The sequence below is a fragment of the Furipterus horrens genome, unplaced genomic scaffold (genome assembly GCF_987537825.1).
Source record: "Furipterus horrens unplaced genomic scaffold, mFurHor1.1.pri manual_scaffold_1, whole genome shotgun sequence".
In the NCBI taxonomy this organism is placed as follows: Eukaryota; Metazoa; Chordata; class Mammalia; order Chiroptera; family Furipteridae; genus Furipterus; species Furipterus horrens.
The window spans coordinates 8,386,816-8,405,927 of record NW_028327171.1 but is presented as its reverse complement, the minus strand read 5'-3'; the positions used below and the strand labels follow the sequence as shown (position 1 = coordinate 8,405,927).

Genomic DNA, 19,112 nt, shown 5'->3' with positions numbered 1-19,112 from the left:
TTGTCCTTGCCCCATTTACCCGTGTCATTTCGGCACCTGTTCAGTCCAAACGCTGTTGGCTGTGGCTGCTGAGGAAGCGACTCCTTCTCAGCAATGCGACACCTGGGCAGGAGGACCGTGGTGACATCAGAGGGACCTGAACAGCAGAGGGGCAGCGAAGGCCGTCTCCCAGTGCCCCGGCCTCGCATATTCTTCCATATCTTCGCGCTCGATGCGGGGAGAAGACCTCCGGTTTAGCTTCCTGTTTCTGTTTGAATAGAAATTCCTTGCAGCGGCTGCGGACATTTCTTGCTGGGCTGTCGAATTCTAGTTTGGATTGGCATGAAGTCTGTGAGCACTAGAAACGGTGGGTTTCTCACACGGATATTTGTGGGGCCACGTTATGAAATGCTCCCAACCCAGGACAAATATAATAACTGTACGGCAATTTCGGTTTGGGTTGAGCTTTGTAGGCTGGGAAAGACAGAAAGCACCGCCATCACAGTGGAAGAGTTCAGTGCGTGGGGCCAGGTGGGGTCGGGGGGTGGTCAGAGGAACAGTGGCCTCAGGATTTTCTCTGCGAAGCCAGATACGAACACTTCCCCCAAGGAGACCATCCCACCCAGCTGCTGAGGAGTTCGTTCCCTTTCAAGCCCCCAGAAAGGATCTGTGTTACCTTTCCAAGTCATGAAACCTATCTGTGTTAGCTAAGTCCCACTTTGGGGGCCTGTCACGTTCACTGTCTCGCTGGTCCTGCTCACACCGCCTGTGAAATGTTCTCTTCCATTGCCTTAGCAACAATTTCACAGCGCCCCTTTGAAGTTAGGAGTAATGACTCTAGAGCAGAATTTTCCACCCTATAATTCTTCTACAGTCTCTTTCCCCAAGTGGTTTTAAATGGCCACAGCAGAAGGTGAGCGCAGTAGGTACCACGATACTAGGACCTAAAGGGAGGAGGGAATAAAGTGGAAGAAGGGGGCCTTTCCTTTTCTGTGAGTGGCCTTCCCGAGGAGTGACGCGTGAACTCTGTGTCCTTCCTTCATGAATCGGAACTGAGAGCCTCTTTCAGCCACATTCCCTTCTGGCCCCTCTTCCCATTGGCTGTTGCTCTTGCCCCCCGAACCCCTTAAACCCCAGCACAACACATCATCATAGCTTTATTGACTCTTACAACTTGATGATGATGTTCATTCATTATCAGTGTGACATCAACAATCAGAAATCTCTACCCAACCCACCTAAGGATACCGACTTCTAAAAACAGCCATGCTGGCCTCCAAGAAATTGAATTATTTAATCAAACAGACCCTATGAAAAGGGTGGGTCGCCAAAAGCTGGAAGCAACCTAGACGTCCTTCAGCAGGCGAATGTTAAACTATGATCCGCATGCACACCGGGCAATGCTAATGAGCAATGAAAACACACGACTGACCCCCGCAGCTACTACATGGGGCTCGAGGGGGTTAAGCTGAGCAAGTAGAAGCCAGTCTCAGAAGGTCACACGTTGTGTGATTCCATTTATACGACGTCCTTGACATGATGAAGTTATAGAAATGGAGAACAGAATACTGCCAGCTGGGAGTTATGGACGAGGGGGTTTGGGGTGGGTGGCACAGGGGGTGGGGAAGGAGCTGGGTGTGGTTATAAAAAGGGGCGGGACTGTCCTGTACGGCGACTGTGGTGGAGGATACGAGGGCCCACACGTGCGATGAAATTGTACAGAACGGAACACACATGCTCTAATCATGACATGTGGGGGACATCTGAATGACATGGGGGACTGTTTCACTGTCTCCTGGTGGGGACGCTGCACTGTCATTTTGCAAGACGTCACTCCTGGGGGAACCTGCGGGAAGGGTCCATAGATGTCTCCGTAGTCTTTCTTACAACTGCATGGAAATGGACAACTATCTCCACGATCCTGTTTGAAATAAGGTGACGGGGCCCAGGGGGCCAACTCTGTCTGGGCCTAAGGGGACACCCTTAAGGAATGTATGTCCACACGGTCCCGGGGGAAAGTGGCTTGGCAACATTTTGGCCATCTGACCCAGAATCCTATTTCTAGGAATTGCTCTTAAGGAAATAACAACAGCAAACAAAATAATAAAAGCATTCGTTAAGTGTCAGCCACTGTTCTGGGCACTTTTCATGAATCGGCATATCTTCACGGCAAGTCACAGATCCTCCCGGGTTTACGCCAAAACCACTGTCCTGCGATGTCACTCTGCCAGCAAAGATGTGTAGCTAGCGATGTTCCTCTTGTCTTACTTATTACATGGAATTCAGCTAAACATCTCATCAATGACGGAATGATGACATTTTACTAAGTCTCCATGACGGAGCATTATATAGGCATTAAAATCATGTTCGTCAAGACTATTTAATGCTACACTGGAAACGCTGCTACTGTGATGCTGAGTGAAATGATTAGGATAAAAAATTATGTAAAAGACACACACACGTGAGCACACGCGCACTCGCAGGAGAAAAACACCAGCTGGAGAGGTCTTCTCTGTCTGGTGCGATAATGGGTCCTTTCATTTTCTTTTTGTACTGCTCTGCATTTTTCAAATACTCTACAATGAATATGCAGGGCTTTTATAACCGAGAAAAAAGTTATCTAGTTCTAGCACTGGGGGTGAGGAACTGATAATGGGACTGGCTTATGCACAGTCCCTCTGAATGGCATGCTGCATGGTGCTTACATAAAATTCTTATGAGAGAAGAAAGGTCTTTACCATTTTTATTTGGAAAGAATACTCTTTGGCATTAAACCAAGTGGATGAGAAAATTAAAGCACAGTGAACCAGAGGACACAAACCAAAATTTAAGTAGCATTCAGCAAGGAGGTGGGGGGGGGGGTGAGAGGCAGGCCACCCAGAGAGATTGAGACAAGTGGGAGAGGGGGAGGGACGCTGTGGGGGCGGGAGCACCAGACTGAGAGCAAAGACCGAGCCAGGCGCCTCCAGGGATGGAACAGGGAGAAGGTTCTGCGGTTCTGTGCCGGCCGCAGGTAGGCAGGCCGAGCACCTGAATGAAGATTTCTTTTCTTGAAGGAGACTGACTTAAATCCTTTAGATACCAATGACAAAGCAAGCACTCAGCTTAACATGAGTTAATTTAATCGAATTTAATCCGTGGGGAGCAGAGAGCTACCTAAGATCCCACCTGTAACATGCAGCTGGCAGGCAGGGGAGGCAGCGATGTCAAAATCACACACGAAAGTGAAAGTGGATGTGACAGGTGCTGTGAGAGGTGACCTGGAGGCCACAAGGCGCAGGGCGGCATAAGGCAGGAGGTGAAGGGCGGATATGGCCTCCTCACTTTGCCCACCCACGCTCCAGACCAGTGCTCCTGCTGGGTTCGGGCGCAGGGAGGCTGTGAGCGTGAACCACAGAGCCCCTGGAGCCAAGGAAATGTGGGGTGAGCTGAGGCTGGAAATGCATTCGCAATCTAATGGTTAGGAGCCCCGTAGCCCCTGAATCACACGCCCGCTCCCGAAGATACACGCATCGTCACCTTGTGAGCCCCACAGTGTCTGCAGGTGTGATTAGTTAAGGACCTTGAGATGAGATTATCCCAGAGTCTCCAGGTAGACCCTAAATGAGGTCACAGGGAGGCCAAGGGACAGCTGACAATACACACGGAAGAGGCTGGGGGCTTGGGTGCAGGTAATGAGCCCCTTAAGCTGTGTGAGGCATGGAAGGCGTATATGACTGGGACTGAACTTCAGGAGAGACTCGCGGAAGGTGGGTTAGAGAGAGGAGACACCAAAGACTGAGGAGCAGATCCAAGGCCGCCCCCATACGAGCTGATGTGGGCCTGGGCGGGAGCTGGGAGGTGGGCAGGCTAGAGCGGACAGTCTGGGAATTTGTGGGGGACTGCTGTCCTGGCTGAGGATGTGCTTTCGCAGGACGCAGCTACCCGGGCTGTCTGCACACCCCCTCCAGCTCTGAGTCACGGCTGGGCAGGCTTGGGCCTCCTCTGCACGGACCCCATTTGTCATGGCGGATCCGATCACTGCTCCTGTCGTCCTTCTGGGTTGCTTTGTTTTGTTTTTTCATTTCTGGGGTCTGAGGCCAACCTCCACTCTCATAAATAATGGATCCCAGGGGACTGAAAAGGCAGAGACCAAGAAGCTGAGAATAAGAAGCGTGCCGAGCAGGAGCTCAGAGGACTGTGCTATGACGGGACAGTCTGAAGGTGTCTCTCTGGTTTTGATTCGCTTTACGCCTTGGGCTCAGATTCAAAGAAGAGGCAACTGTGCACTCACGATCCTTGTAGTCCCCTCCCCAGGCCCTCGCCCTGTCTTCTGCCCACTTCTCTCCTGCGCCTGACCCAGCTCCACAGCAGGACTGAAGTGTGGTCCCTGTGGCCGTCCCAGGGGTCAGGGCTCTTGGGCACCCTTGGGGAGGCGGCAGGTGGAGGAGGAGGTGCTGGGGAGGACCTGGGGCCACAGCCCCTCCTGGATGCGCAAGGATGAAAAGACGCAGAAGGAAGCTGTGATAGTGAGACCTAAGACCAGGAGGCGGGAAGGACCCCCGCCCGAGCGCAGACGCAGAGAGCTCTGCTGTCCTGGTAATCAAGCATCATTGAGCTGGAACTGAGGCCCTGACACAGGCACCCCGAGAACAGTGGCCAAGTGAGTCACAATCAGACATCGCAGGGTGGCCGCGTGGACAGGAGGAGCCCCAGGGGCTTCCTTCCATCTGCCGTGCGGAGAAGGCCTTCCTTCCTCTCTCCCTTGCCTCCTCTTTCTCCTTCCCTTTCTATTGCTTGAAATTTCATTAGAAAAATTGAGCACGGTTTTCCTGCCAGAAAAGAAATGTCTCAGAGCGCTGGGCAACAGGGACCTTGAGCGGGTCCCACTTGGCTCCACGCCTGCCGCCCTGGTGGCTGGAGTCCCCTTCCCACCGTCCTGCTTCGTACCCATGCAGAGGCTGGCCTGCTCCCGCCAGCCTGCAAACGTGGTGTGCCTGCCCTGCTACAGGCACCCCGCCCCGGAATGTCGGGGTTTCTGCTCACTGCCGTTGGACTTCGTGATGTGACATCAGTGTCTTCTGGACCACACTGAGGCCAGCATCGTACCGTTGCCATGGCCCATGTCCTGCAGCACCATGTCACTCAGCCTGTCACTCACCGTTGCGCTGAACCAAAGACTCGCTCTCAGGCTCACTGTGTTTATAGTTTGATGCCTGGGGTTCACAGCAGCTGGTTGAAGGCTCTTAACTGCCTGCTCCTTCTCCCGGAAACCAAGCCTGGGACTTCAGAGGGTCAGGTGGGACCTGGAGGTGCCTCGAGGGGCCCCTTTGGTGTCTGGACCTGATGTGGTGCCAGGGCTGCCGGATCGATCATCTAGATGCACAGTGGGGTCATTGCAGAGGCTGAGACTGAGTCAGAAACCCCAGACCCAGTGGGGCCCAGAGGCTTCTGGGGGGCCTGGCACCCAGAGGTGGCCCTGGCTGCTTGGGATCCCCAGTCCCTGGAGAGGACTGGGCTTTGGGGAAAGGCCTGGGAGGGGAGATGCTGGGAGAAAGACTGGTTTTAAAAAGTGGGGTGTGGGGCTTGGTACTTTATGCCATGATCCGGGCGGTATGTTGGGGTGCAGGAGGTCTTGACATATGTGTGGCTCAGAATATCAGCCCGTGTCTGCAGGCACACTTACGGGAACTGCTTAAATGGGTGATGGTTGTTAGGGTTAACACGTTTGCCCCTGGGGGAGACAGCTCTGACTGAGCAGAGCCCTCCGCCTGTCCCACCCACCAGGTGTCTGTCACAGTTCCTCCGTCACCCATGCATTGCCGGCACGTGTGTGTCCTCTCAGCTCCCCGAGGCTGTGACCCACTTCAGTCACCTTTCCAGCACAGTGCCACTCAGCACCATTTCAAGAAATATTCGCAGAGGAAACCCACCGCTCCCATTTACAATGTGGCCATAGGAGCTCCTCCCCTGACCCTGGCTGCTTGGTAGATTCTGGCTGTTGTTGCCGGGAGGACACAGATGCCACCTCCCATCTTTGCTGTTTGGGGCTCAGCCTTCAAAACACCACACGCAAAATGCCAGGACTGTGGCTGCACATCCTGGCGACTCAGGGGGATATCTTAAGTCCTAAGGACTCCAAATGGCCACGCGGTCACTCACAGGCCACCTCTGGAGACACATTTCCCAGCGTTGCTCATATATGAACTAGACTTTGGAAGTTCTGTTATTAACTGTGGCAGCAAAACCTTCTAGGCTTACATCAGACACTGATCGAGAGATTTCAGAGTATGTCTGACCATTCATTTTGAATCTTTACCATTCATACTGTAACTTTTCCCCGTGTGAAACAATCCTGAGCGAAAACATTTCGGCAGCTGGTCCCCAAAGCCCATTGGAAACGGTGGGACAAACAGACTTGTAACAGACTCATGACAGACGCGGCCCCCAGCCACGGATGCGGTCTCCAGTCGGCCCTTGTTTGGATGCTCCGGGTTAGCTGTCCATCAAATGCAAATTCCAGGTGGAGAGATTATTGAAGATCTCTAGATGATAACGTCCAATGTGTCGCCTCCTTTCTAGTTATTTGTAAGGCAAGGAAAGTTTTTAAAAAAAAATCCCAAAGGCAAAAGCCGTGAGGATCAAGGATGCCTGAGTGACTGGGCTCCATTAACTGCTCTGCTTACAAAACAAATCAGCGCGAGGTGCGCCAGGCCCCAAGGATGACCGAACCCTGAGGATAACCTGGTCACCCTACAGCTGCCATTTAGCAGTGGTGACTGGAGGAGGCCAGGGTGGCTCTTCTTCCTGATAGCAGGGATCTGGGCTAAACCGCGGAGAGCTGGCCTGTGCTGAATCCGGCCAACCCCACCATTTTACAGCGGGCTCTGGCTTTGTGTTCCTGAGGCTCCGTCCATCCCCCAGGGCTGAGCAGCTCTCCCAGGCTGCACAAGGCGGGGGGAGGGCTGAGGACTATGGGGGAGGTGTGGCCAGCAACCAAGTGACAAAGGCAACAGAGTGCTCTGGGGCTGTGACTCGTCCCAGCCACTAGCCAAGGACTCTCCAAACACAGCTGGTTTTAGCAGCCAGGCTGACTTAAGTGCTGTGGGCGTCACTACCGCCCCCTCCAGAAAAGCAAATGAACCTGAAGCCTGAAAGCCATGCCTGCACTGAGTGGTCATCCCCCCTCCCTCCTGCCCTCCCTTCCCTCCTCATCGCAGCCCTGGTGGAGCTCTACCTCTGAGACAGTCAGAGGAGAAATGAAAGGCATTCGTCGGCCTTTCCTTGGTGGGAAGAATAGGGGAACCCTGACTGGTGCGGCTCAGTTGGTTGAGTATTGTCCCGAAAGCCAAAGGGTCGCAGGCTCGATGCCTGCTCAGGGCACACATCTGGGTTGCAACTTCGGTGCCTGGTCAGGGAGCGTACGGAAAGTGACCAATCGATGTCGCTCTCGCACATCAACATTTCTCTCCTGCTCTTTCTCCCTCCCTTCCCCTCTCTGTAAAATAAAAAATAAAATTAAAGAAAAAGAAGAATGGGGGAAGGAGGGTAGACTGGGGGCTAACCTGGGAAACACCGTCACATGCGATCATGGCACTGGAAGGACCCACAGAGCACGCCTGGACACAGGGCCCTGTGCTGAGATGATGGCACGTGCCCATGGGTCACTCGCCAGCCCGGGGGCACGAGGCCAGTGGTCTGGGTGTAAGTCTCCCCCAACCAGACACAGAGATTTGGCTGCCTTGGCTCCACAACATAAAAATAGAAAGAAATAACAAATGAAAATAACCATGCCTGCACGTAGCGCTCATCCTGTACCCGCCCCGTTTCAGACTTGACACGCATTCACACGCTTACTGTAACACCCCACTTCACAGAGGGAAACACCAGGGTATGTAAGTGACTCGCACACACTGCCGGGTTCCAGCGCAGACAAGCTTGCCCCAGAATCCGTGCTCTCGACCATGACATCATGTTGCTGATCAACGAACTGGATGTCATGGAATCTGAAAAGTGCCTGCCTTCCCTGGAGAGCGCCCTCCTCTCCCCCCCTGTGACATGTCACAGCGCATATCTCACATAAGCCTCCTAGATAAACAACTCAGACTGGGAAATGGGGAGGGCTTCAGGCAGCACCAAGTTTCTCCTTAGACACAACAGCACACCATTGCGAGAGGCCTCCGCTGTGCAGACCGAGGAAATCAGCACAGAGATGACTGAGGTTTCAAGAATGTCAGGCAGACTCATGGTGGATGAATGGATACACGGAATGTGTCCATCCACACGAGGGGATATTGTTCAGACTTCAAGTGCAAGGACGTTCTGACGCACGGCACAGAGTGGATGAACCTGGAGGACGTTACGCTGAGTGAAAGGAGCTGGTCACAAAGGGACAACTTCTGTGTGATTCCCCTTCTGCGAGGTACCTGGAGGTGTCAGTCATAGAGACAGAAAGTAGGCAGGTGGGCACCAGGAGCTGGAGAGGGGTACGGGGAGTGAGTGTATAACGGGGACCGAGTTCCAGTTTGGGAAGATGGAAAGTTCTGGAGATGCTGGGGGTGATGGTTACACAACAGTGTGACTGTGCTTAATGCCACCGAGCTGTGCACTTAGACGTGGCTAAGATGGTAAAACTTCATGTGTGTTTTCCTACAGTTTTTAAAAATGAAAAAAATGGGAGCAGGAAAACTAAGGCCAACTGAATACAATCTTCTGGTTCGTCTTTAACTGTGTCTAGACCAAGTTTTCAGGGGTGCTGTGAGTTTCTGTCCTGGGCAAACGCTCATGGTGGGGGTCCAGGGGAGACAGGCAACCAGGGGTGGGGCTGAGGCCAATAACCCACACCGTCAAATGCAGAGATGTTTTTGGAGTTTGGAAATGTCTGAAGCCATCTTCACAGCATCTGCAGCACCTGAGCGCGTCTGCACCCTGACCCACTGCAGGACCGTGAGCGGAGGTGCCCGGGAGAGCTGCGTGCACCTCTCCTGCGGGCGGGTCTTTAGGTCTGCACTCTATTAGATTTTTCTTTTTTTCTCAAAAACACTCAGAACCGTGGGAATGCAGATCCTCAACCACAAATGCAGGAGGAATTGGCTCGGTGAGCTGAGCAAGAGGCGGTGGACAAACCCTTTTGAGCTGAGCCCCTAACTTGCTCCTGCACTGGCTGCGGGCGACCCTCCCGGCTGGAGCTTCTGCTCTGTGGAGTAGGAGCCATGCTGTGTGCAGGCCTGTCTGTCCCCATGAAACACCCCGAGGTGGACAGGTCTCACCTCACCACCTGTCTGGCCGAGGGGGCAGAATAGGAAGCAAGGGGAACTCTTTCCCCGCGCAGGACCAGCTGCTGCGCTTCTGCCTTCTTGTCAAGGTGGACACCTGAGGTCCCTGTGTCCTCTTGAGACTCTCTGAGCCAAAGACTGCCCCCAGGCCCCAGGAACGCTGCCTGCTGGGTCCCCCGTGGCCAGGAAGCGGGAGGTTGAATGGAGATGGCTCAGCTTGTCCCTTGTGGTGGGAGAGACTGTGGTGGGCTATGCCAGTGACACCCCAGGCAGCAAACCCAGGACAGGGGTGCAGGACGCCAGGCTGCCTGTGGGCCAGTCCCTGCTGCCCCCAGCCAGGTGCCGGCACTGAGACCAGCCTCCTGGCTGTGCCCTGGCTTTGCCTGCCGTTTGCATGTTGCTCACATGCGCAGTCTGCTGGGAGTGCCCTTCCTGTGCCCTTTCTCTCTTCCCCGATGACCAGAGTGCATTCTGCACTCTTCTGAGGCCAGGCAGCCCCTTGGCCCATAATGGCTCTGGCGAGGACCGCTTGGCTCAGGGTGTGAAGTACCCCGTTTCCAAGACGAGCAGCCTCTGCCAGGCTGGAGACAAAGGTCCCTAGGGTAGTGGGACCTGGAATCTTGGGGTCCTTGACACTCTCTCCCTCTTTGTGGTTTAGATTCACAGCGGGGTCACAGTGGTACAGAGCAAATGACAAGAAAGCACCTGTCATGGCTTCTTCCAGAGACTCCTAGTTGACAGGTCCAGGGGAGCAGGAGGGGCAGTATTGTGCCCGGGCCAGAGGACAGGACAGGTTTACTGGGCCTCTTTATGGGTATTACTTAGTGCCATCTTCAGCCACCCATGGGAGGTACCACCACTGCACCCACTTCACCGAAGACAAAGTGACTTCTCAGCTGGCAAGTGGCAGAGCCAGGCTGTCTGTCCTCACACTGTGGCCTCCTCCCCTTCATGTGACCAACAAGAGCAGCCCCAGTCCCTCTGAGAAAGGGCATGTTGCATTCAAGTCTGAGAGGTCCCACGTCCCGTTATCTGTCAACCCTGATGCCACTAGTGGGGTTCAAGCCTCCGGCCGTCCCATTCCCAAGGCCTCCAGGTGTCAGAAATGACTGGTATCAGTGACCTTTAGACCATGGCAAGTGGGGAGGAGGAGGGAGGCCAGCAGCTTCCTGATTCTCAGCGTCCTGGGGCTGGAATTTGCAGATGGGTTTCCAAAAGTTCTTTATGGACAGCGACCGCAGTGGCTTCGCAGGTGGACGGACTGGTTTCCTTCGACGGCTGATGTACTTATTGAAAAGGAGCTTGCATACGGAGACACGCAATTTCCACAGCCCAGCTCTGACATAGCTGGAGACATGCGAGGGTCATCGCAAGACGGGGTCGCACTGGGATTCAAAATGGCCCTGCTCCTTGGCCTGGTCACTGCTGTCCCACCCCTGAAATCCCAAAGGGAGTGGGGGCACCCCTTTCTCTAACTTCCCTAGCTGGCAATGAGCTTATGTTACCATTTCAATATCGGCTTGAAGACCTTAAGTTATAAACATTTAAAGGAAGATACATGAACTTTGCTGGGACTGCTGATGAGGGCCAAGGGGAGGCCACCTGGTAGGGACCAGGGGAGCAGGCAGGTGCACGGAATCCCTGATGGGTCTGCCTGCCCTGCAGGAAGGAGCGGGGATCCTGCCAGTCTGAGGGAAAATGATGCTCTGAGTGATGGGCCAAGCAGGGGCGCAGGTGTTCACGTGAGCGGGAATGTTCACTGGGCTTCGCCAGGTGGCGGGACAGACATATTCCAGCAGGGGGCAAGGTGCCCGTGGAGTTGGACTCAAGGTCCCATTGCGCTGACCACACGGGAAAAGGCTTGGGTCAGGGGCACCCTTTGACCAACAGAGACAAGACTGCCCTGAAGACGGGCAGCCAGGTGGAAATGCCAGCTGTTTGTGCCAATGGCAAGTAACAAAGGCAGAGGAGGCTGAAGCCCCTTGGGCAGGGCGGGGAGGGGCAGGGCAAGGGACACGGAGGGACAGACCGGCAGTAGGGAGCAGGGTTTCCTCCAGCTAGACAGCCAGCAGGGCGTGCAGAGGCCTGGCCTCCGAGGGCAGACAGGAGGGCCTTGGCCACAGGGGAGAGCCAGAACCTCTGGGGAGGGGATGGAGGTGGGGTGGGGGGGTCAGGGCCCTGCAGTCCCACAGGGGGCTCCTTTGGAGGAATCCAAGGGGCATGGCCTTGGGTCCCAAGTTGTTACAGGGCCAGGCTGGGTGAAAGACAAGCATTGTGAGAAGGACCCACAGGCTGGGCACACCGGGTGCTTGGCTCTAGCCAGGAAGGGGGAGCAGTCACGGGTGAGGTGCGGGGTCATCAGGAACTAGGAATTGTCTTCTATTGACATTTTAACAGCCTTTGAACACTGCCCTTCCCTTTCACTTTTTCTCATGTGTTTCCTCGATTTAGAGTAGAAATAACTTAGCGAGTGGCTGTTTGCTTATTAAGTCCTGGGTGCCAGATGCAGATCGAGTCAGGGACAAGAACACAGCAGCCGGAGTGGCTGAGGGTGGTCCCAGCAGAGAGCCTTGACAAGGGGACTGTCTCCAAGGGAACTAACTGCTAGACTGGGGCAGAGCACCAAGAGAGGCGGCACCGTTCAGCAGGCTCAGGAGCGCCGGGACTGCCAGCCTGGCCTAGATAAGGCTTCTCACCACACCCAAGCCTGGGGCCAGGCCTAGGGACCCTGCCAAGGCCTCCCTCTGCCTCATTCGGAAGGTCAGTAGGTCAGCAAACTCAGGCCTAGACATGCCACTGGGCAGGAGCCCCTTGGGCTTCTTATGTCAAGTGCATCGCCGCATCATGCCCCGAGTACCCCAGGAAGCACACCTTTTCCCAGGCCAGGGGAAGCCAAGAAAAGAAACAAGAGACCCTCTGGGCAAAGATAAGGAGCATCAGCTTCTCCAGAGAAGTCTTCGGGGCACAGTTCCCAGCTTTCCAGATTTGGGGACCAGCTCCCCCGCTCTCTTTTACCCGGTACCGGGAGATGCCAGTCCTACCTGTGCTGCCTGGCAAGTGGAGGAGCAGGCAATGGGGACAGTGTGCAGATGCTGCTGGCTGAGTGAGCTGTGCACCTACCATTCGCCAGTTCCCAACTGGGGTCATCCTAACATGACTGGGTCCAAGAAGGATCCCTTCCTCCCCACAAAGGCCACAAAGCTGGTCTTCTCAGAGAAAGAAAACCTATTCGTCAGGCCCATATGCGACTGGCACCAGAGCCCTTCCCACCAGCAAGGTCCTGCTGTGTCCTTCTGTCTGTCACACAGTGGCCTGCATAGCTGCTTTAACTGTGCCCTCCCAGGGCCCAGGTCCAGTGCTTGGTACAGGCCCGAGAGGAGGCGATCACTCAGTGGGACTAACTGAGCACCGTGAATGGCACGTTCACACTGGACCCCAGCACTCGGCATATAGTAGCTGCTCAATAAACTTGTTTGGCTAATTGGCTAAGTGACTGGCCTTGGCCCATTCAGTTCTTCCAACAAGCAGCACTACAGTATACTCAAGTGACAGTCAAGAAACAGTGGACTAACCCAGGGTCACGACATGGAAGTCAAGACACTGAGCACTGGCCTCTCTTCAGACACTAGCTCTCCACCCAAAGCTCTGCTGGAACAGAGAACACCCGTGGGAGCCACTGTTTGGAGAGAGCATGGAATGACCAGCAGTGGGGTGACTCGGGGACAGACAGTAGAAAGGACGCAGGAGTTGCAGGACAAATGATTATACAGGACAACAAAACCCACATGCCACAATGTCACACACACCTTCTCTCCTCCCGCTCCACCCTCTCCTTGGAAGCAACATGGGGTCTGTATCCACAACCTTTCACAGACAGGATGGGGTGGAGAGGGAAACAGAACCTGACCTGGTGCGGGGGAACTTCAGAATCAACCCAGTGTTTGGGGCTGGAAGAAAACAGCCCTGAGCAGCAAGAACCCTCGTGGAGACAGACATCTGAAGTGTGGACAGAGCCGCTGGCGTGGCGTCCAAGGGGAGTGAGAGGTGACCAGTGTCCAGCACATATTTGGAAGCCCCAAACGAGCCGGCTCTCAACCAGGCTGCAAGTCCAGCTCTGAACCTCCAACGGTGACAACAGCAAAGGGAGAGGCCACCGAGCAAGGTCAAGAATGAGGAACAGACACTGCAGGGATGGCAGAGGCTGAGACCATGGCCCACCTCCTCCTTCCTTGTGGCAGTTAAAGGACACATATGGGACGGAGAGGGCGTGCCCTGTGCCACTGTGCCCCGGCAGCGTTCCCAGCTCTGTTTACGGGAATTCGTTTTCTGCTCATGACCGTCTATAAAGCAGATGTTACACCACCTCACAGGCTAGCCGGCCAGCTCAGAGCAGCCCAGGGGCTTGCTCAGGATCACGGGACTGGCGGCGCCAGCACAACATCAGATCTGCCCCTCCCAAGGCCACCGCCTCCCTCCTGAATGCAGGTGCCACCTGCAGGGCCGCTGTCCTGAAGGTCACCCACCTTGGGTGTGTCACCTGCGGAAAACCACCCCCCCCCACAGTGACAGCAGGGCAGCCTGCCAGAATCAGCGCTCGCCTCTCGCCCTCTGAACCTCTCCCACCTACACCCACTTCAATTGGGCTTCTCAGGCAGACCTTTGGGACATTCTTGGGAAGGAGCTGTCACTCCTGATCTGGTAACAACACCTCGTCTCACCTCTTTCAGAAGATAAAAATGGCTGATCTTTGATACTTTTTACCTGGTGGGGCAGAAAAATATGTGCATGTGCGTGTGTTTGCTCATGTGCACGTGTGCATACATGTTCGTGTATGCACTTGCATGTTATACACATGTGTACATATACATGTGTTTTCACATGCATGTTGTACATGGATGTATGTGCATACTGGAGCAAGGAGGTGTGCAGCAAAGGGCCATTTCTGCCCTTGGGGAGGCTGTTATAAATTCCTACAGTCACAGGTGTCCACTCCTGGAAGTCAGGAGACTTGGGTCTAGCCCTGTGTCTGTGGCCGCCCGCCTGCCCTTGCAGATGCTTCCTGTTCCCCGTTATCTGATTCTGTTAAAGTGGACTACAGCGGGGGAAGGGGAGCGAGGGGCTTGCTGGCAAGTCTATCCTCCAGGGGAGGCACGTCTGAGAACCAGAGAGCCCCACGCCTGCTCTGTGCCTGGCTGGGCATCCCTCCCTGGCCTCCCGACTGGGGTGCTCTTGGGGAGGAGCAAGGTGACACAGGGTGCAGCTGACATTTGGAAGGATGGCCTCACTGTGGCTTTTCCATGGGGGAAATCTAGAGGGAGCTAAGAAAGCCCCTCTCCAAGCCAGCTCACCTACTGTCCCTCTTTGCCAATCAGAAGCAGGGGTCAGGACTCTCTGGACTCACGCTAGGGGTTTAGAAACGCTGGAGCTACCAACAAAGGGGACTGCTCTGGATGCCTCTCCTATGAGACTCAAGTTGGTGAAGGGCACTGGACATTTGGAGAGCTTCATCTCTCCAGAGAGGGGCAGATGGACAGCAGAGCCGTATAGCAGGCCACCCCATCTCTCTGCCGGCCCAGGAGGTAGAGCAGCCCCAGCTGCCCCCTCCGCTGTCAGAGCTGACCACCTGAGGGAAATGGGGACAGGGACACGGACAAGCAGCTGGGAGCAACCCCTGCTGTGCCACCCCCCACCCCGCACCTGCTCCCCACCGGCCAGGAAGCCGCACCATCCCGCAGAGGCGCGGCTTGCGCTGTGCCCTCCGTTTGAAGGGCCCCGGTCACTCAGGTCTACCCACCGGCTCCGGGGTGTCTGCTCTAGGGGTCGTTCCGCCGGAAATGAAGTGCGTTAATGTGCCAGCCTCTGAACGTACAAACTCATCCTAATCAGATTTGTTACAAAGAAAGCTCTGCCCATGAAATCTTAAAACTATCGCCCTGAGAGTGGCCCCTTCCCACTGGGGTCCAGTTCTTGGGGAGACCCAGCCCCGCAGAGCCCTGCCGTCCCCCGCGGAAGTTGTCGGAGACCGCAGCCTGGACCAGGGACGCACGGACGCGCGGACGCACGGACAACGGTCCTCCACCCGTTGCTGGCGCCGCGACCCCCCGCGCTGTCACCTGGGGATGGGCCGACACGGCGGGCTGGCAGGGCGGAGTGGGGCGCGCCGGGAGGGGCGCACCCCGGCCGCGCGGGGGACGGTGGGGAGGGTGTACCTTCTGAATGCGTCCATCGATGTCCAAGTAGATGGCCTTGGGCCGGTAGCTGGAGGGGCCGGACCCCATCTTGCGCCGGCGGCTGCACTTGGACTTTTTACTGTACTTTCTCGACGCCAGCGCCCGGGGAGGGCCGAGAGTAGGAGGGAGGAGGGGGCGGGCGGCGGAGGACGAGGGCACCAGCCAACCAGAGCGCTGCCGCGCACCGGGCCGGCCCGGCCGCCGCCCCCGTCCGTCCGGCGCGCGCGTCTGCGGCTGGCTCCTCCTCCCGGCCACCGCCTCCCTCCTCCTCCTCCTCCTCCTCCTATCTCCTCCCACTCCTCCCTTTTCCCTCCCCCTCCCCCTTCTCCTTCTCTTCCTTCCCTCCTCCCTCTTCTCTGCTCCTCCCTCCTCCCCCTTCTACCCTTTTCTCCCTCTCCCTTCTCCCCCCTTCCCACTTGAAGACACTCTTCTCTTCCCTTGGACTCCAGCCGCCTTGCTGAGAGGGCCAAACGGGCAGCCTGTCTACATGTGACCTCTGGACAAACGTCCATAGCTAGCAACATGTGTGACCGGGTTCCCATAGCGACCCCCTCTGGCTGTAGGGCTGGTCACCTCCCCACACGGGCAGTTGGCCATAGAGACATCCCCAGGTGGACAGTCAATCCTCAGCCAGCACCTGGCTGGCATGGGACCCTGGGCTAGCTGACGTCATGAAGCAAACCCAGGCACCACTTAGCACCAGGAAAATCCCCCTAGGATCCCCTCTCCCTGCTCATTTAATTTGAATGGGAAATGGGAAAAGTTTCTTCTTGTTCATGCACATCCTTCCCCTAAGTTTCCTGTACATTCCTGGGAGTGATAGCCTCTTCTACCTGCCCCCAGAGCTGAAATGGCAATTTTATTTCTGTCCTTAATGTAGCTAGAGCAAGAATTACCCAGCCCCTATTTTCTGGTTTCTATACTCTTCTATCCCCATCCCCCTTATTAACTGTCCTAGGGGGTGTGGGGCGAGGAGGGGAGAGGGGTTTCAGGCAGATGTGACCGGAAAATCACAGTGGGGACTGCATGGTGACCTCCGAGGTCTCCCGAGGGTCTCCCAGGGGGAATGAGTTGCTGGGAGGGCGGAGCGGTGCTCAGTGCCTGCTGCTTTGGGAAGTGGGTGTACAGCCAGCCGGAGAGTGCATGCACTTACTGCTTCCTTCTACGTGAGTCCCAAGCCACTGCCTTCCATCTGTTGAATGTCTGGATTTTGCCCAGTCACTGGCTTTCCAGGGCCACCCAGGGCATTGGCTCGGCTGGAGCCCTGGGAAGGTGGGGCTCATCATCTTCAGGTGAAATGTCTTCCTCAGGCTTTGGCTGGCCCAGCGTGTGTCCCTTTATGTCCCTTGCCTGCGCATGGGGGCTCTCAAGAATGATGATGGCTTTGCTCCCTGTGCCGTGAAGGGACCATGTCAGAGCCTGGGCACCGTGAGGCTTGCTTTACAAGGAGTAGGGTGTGAGAAGGCAGCAGCCAGGAAGCCTCTGAAGTGTGTGTGGGGGTGTCGGGGTGGTGAACCCAGCTGGGTGCGTCGTCCTCACCCCCACCCCCCAATTGCAGTGAGCGCTATGATTATGTTTAACTTTGTTGTCGAATGTTCTGCTGCTATTTGGGCTAATCCAGCCACTGATTTGCGGGGCTGGTGTGCTGCCTGGCGTGGAAATGGCCCTGCCCAGCAGATGGCTCATTCATGAGGCTGGTGCTTATTTATTCTCCATGTGTTGTTGTCATCTGGCCAGCCCTCTCGAGAATCATCTCCTTCGAGCACCCTGGAAAGATGAGCCCTCAGTCATGGTGACTGGGGGGCGGGGGGCGGAGGGCAGGCCTCTTACACTGCCTCACTGAGCCTGTATCCAGAATATAGAGTATAATTGCTCCCCTAAGTATCTGACTGATTAGGCTGCTGTACGGATATTCTACCAACGACACAGCCGTCCTGGCCTCGCCCCTGTTCCCAGCGGAGCAGCAGTGACCCTTGCAGCCACCAGCTCTGTCCTTACCCTGTGCTGGTGCTGTTCTGGGCACCGGGCACTCGCTGGAGAACACAGAAACAAAATCCCCGGCCGTGGAGGAGCTGGCGTTTCAGCGGGAGACACACAGATGGGGTAAATAAATAGGACATGTCACCGGCTGGATAAAAATTAGCACAAAGGAAAAGAGGCACGCAGAGGAGGAGCTACAGGATGTGGAGTGTGGGAAGCAAGCAGACCCGTCTAGGAGAAGAAAGAACCTTCGAGCAAAGGGAGTGGCCTTATGCCCAAGGTTCCTAACGCAGGAGGCCAGTGTGGTTTGACAGGAGAGAGGGAGGGTTGGAAGGGGAATGTAGTGGGGTGTGAGATCAGAGAGATGACCAGGCCCCGAGGGAGGCTATACAAGGGACTTAGCTCCACCCAGTCAGAGTCCTCACAGGAGGCTGAGCGTGGAGGAAGTAAGTGGTCTACTCCAGTTCTAACAGGGCCCTCCCACTCTGGGCCTGGGTGGAGAATGCCCTGCGGTGGTGTGGGTGCAGGGGATGTGGGGGTCTGCAGTGGGAGAACGGTGTCAGGATAAGAAGTGGGATTCTGCATCCCATTTGGAGACTGTTAGAGCCTTGTACTTCTGCTCATTTGTTCGGTTGATGCTATTCTGCTTTTTGCTCCCCTTTACTTTAATAGAATGTGGTTCTGCCTACATTTATGATCCTTCATCCTGCAGAGCCTTGGGGTCAGGATTCAGAAACCAGGCCTCTGGTGCCCATGACATTAGCCTGAGGATCCCCCCTGCGACCTTGACCTGCATTCCTGATCCCAGCTTGTCCACCAGGGATGTGGCCAATGTAAGTTCCCAGTATCGAGATAAAAATGAATAGACCGCCTGCCTCTGCCAGGTGGGCTGGGGGCTGGGATGAGGAGCCTAAGCAGGACAGGAGGCCTGTGCATCTCTGTGGACTTGATAACCCAGTTTACATAGTCCTGGAGAAGCTAGTCCAGGGGAAGCTCCTGGGAGGGAACTTTCCAGCTTCTGGGACATGGGTGTGAGCTCTGCCCACCTGAATCTCACAGGGAGGGGGCAGAGGTGCAGGAACTCCTGGGGATGCACAGCCATCAGGCTCCCGAGAGCTGGCGCTGGGTCCAGCCTCTGTCTCCCGCCCTCTATGGGCTCCAGTTTCTTCCCGTGCCATCCTGCCTGTCCAAAGGCTCAGACCTGTATACAGAGCGCCCTCACCAGGGAGAATTTCCAAGTGAGGCATGACAGCCACACTAATGATCAGGGGGCTGAGCTGAGACCGTGCATGAGCGAGCAGCCAGGCTTTGGTCCCCAGGTCCCACTCCAGCGCTTCATCCTTGGCAAGAGGGAGCAAAGCCATGCCAAGGAGGAAGAAGAGGGTCTTCCATGTCCCCGAAGAGTGGGCTGCTGCCAACAAGGATGCAGACATTGGGAGGGATGTTGGGAAAGGCTGGAGGGTGAACTGGCTGGGTGAGGCAGAGCATCTTCCAGCAGCTTCCCGCACCAGCCCCCAGCAGCGTCCCTGCCCTGGGTGGGCTGCTAATGATTCAGCCCTGAGGGCATTCTCCTCTTATTCCGTCTGGGGTGTGACTGGTGGTTTGCCCTGGGTGGTGTAGCTGCATTGGTTAGAGTGTTGTCCTATAAACTGAAAGGTTACAGGTTTGA

At 55.7% G+C, this 19,112-nt stretch overlaps 1 protein-coding gene across 2 annotated transcripts in view; it reads right to left on the bottom strand.

Annotated features, from left to right (window-relative positions):
• Positions 1 to 15,588, bottom strand: part of PDE9A (phosphodiesterase 9A) — an 89,970-nt gene extending 74,382 nt beyond the window's left edge. The window contains exon 1 of one of the 2 annotated variants that reach the window (XR_016510044.1): positions 15,443 to 15,586. Coding sequence is in view for 1 of the 2 variants with exons in the window: in XM_090271947.1 (XP_090128073.1) it covers positions 15,443 to 15,511 (69 nt within the window). In the remaining variant the exon portion in view is untranslated. Of the gene's footprint in view, positions 1 to 15,442 lie in introns of both variants that reach the window. The other variant, XM_090271947.1, reaches the window with a different exon arrangement.
• Between the last annotated feature and the right edge of the window lie 3,524 nt (positions 15,589 to 19,112).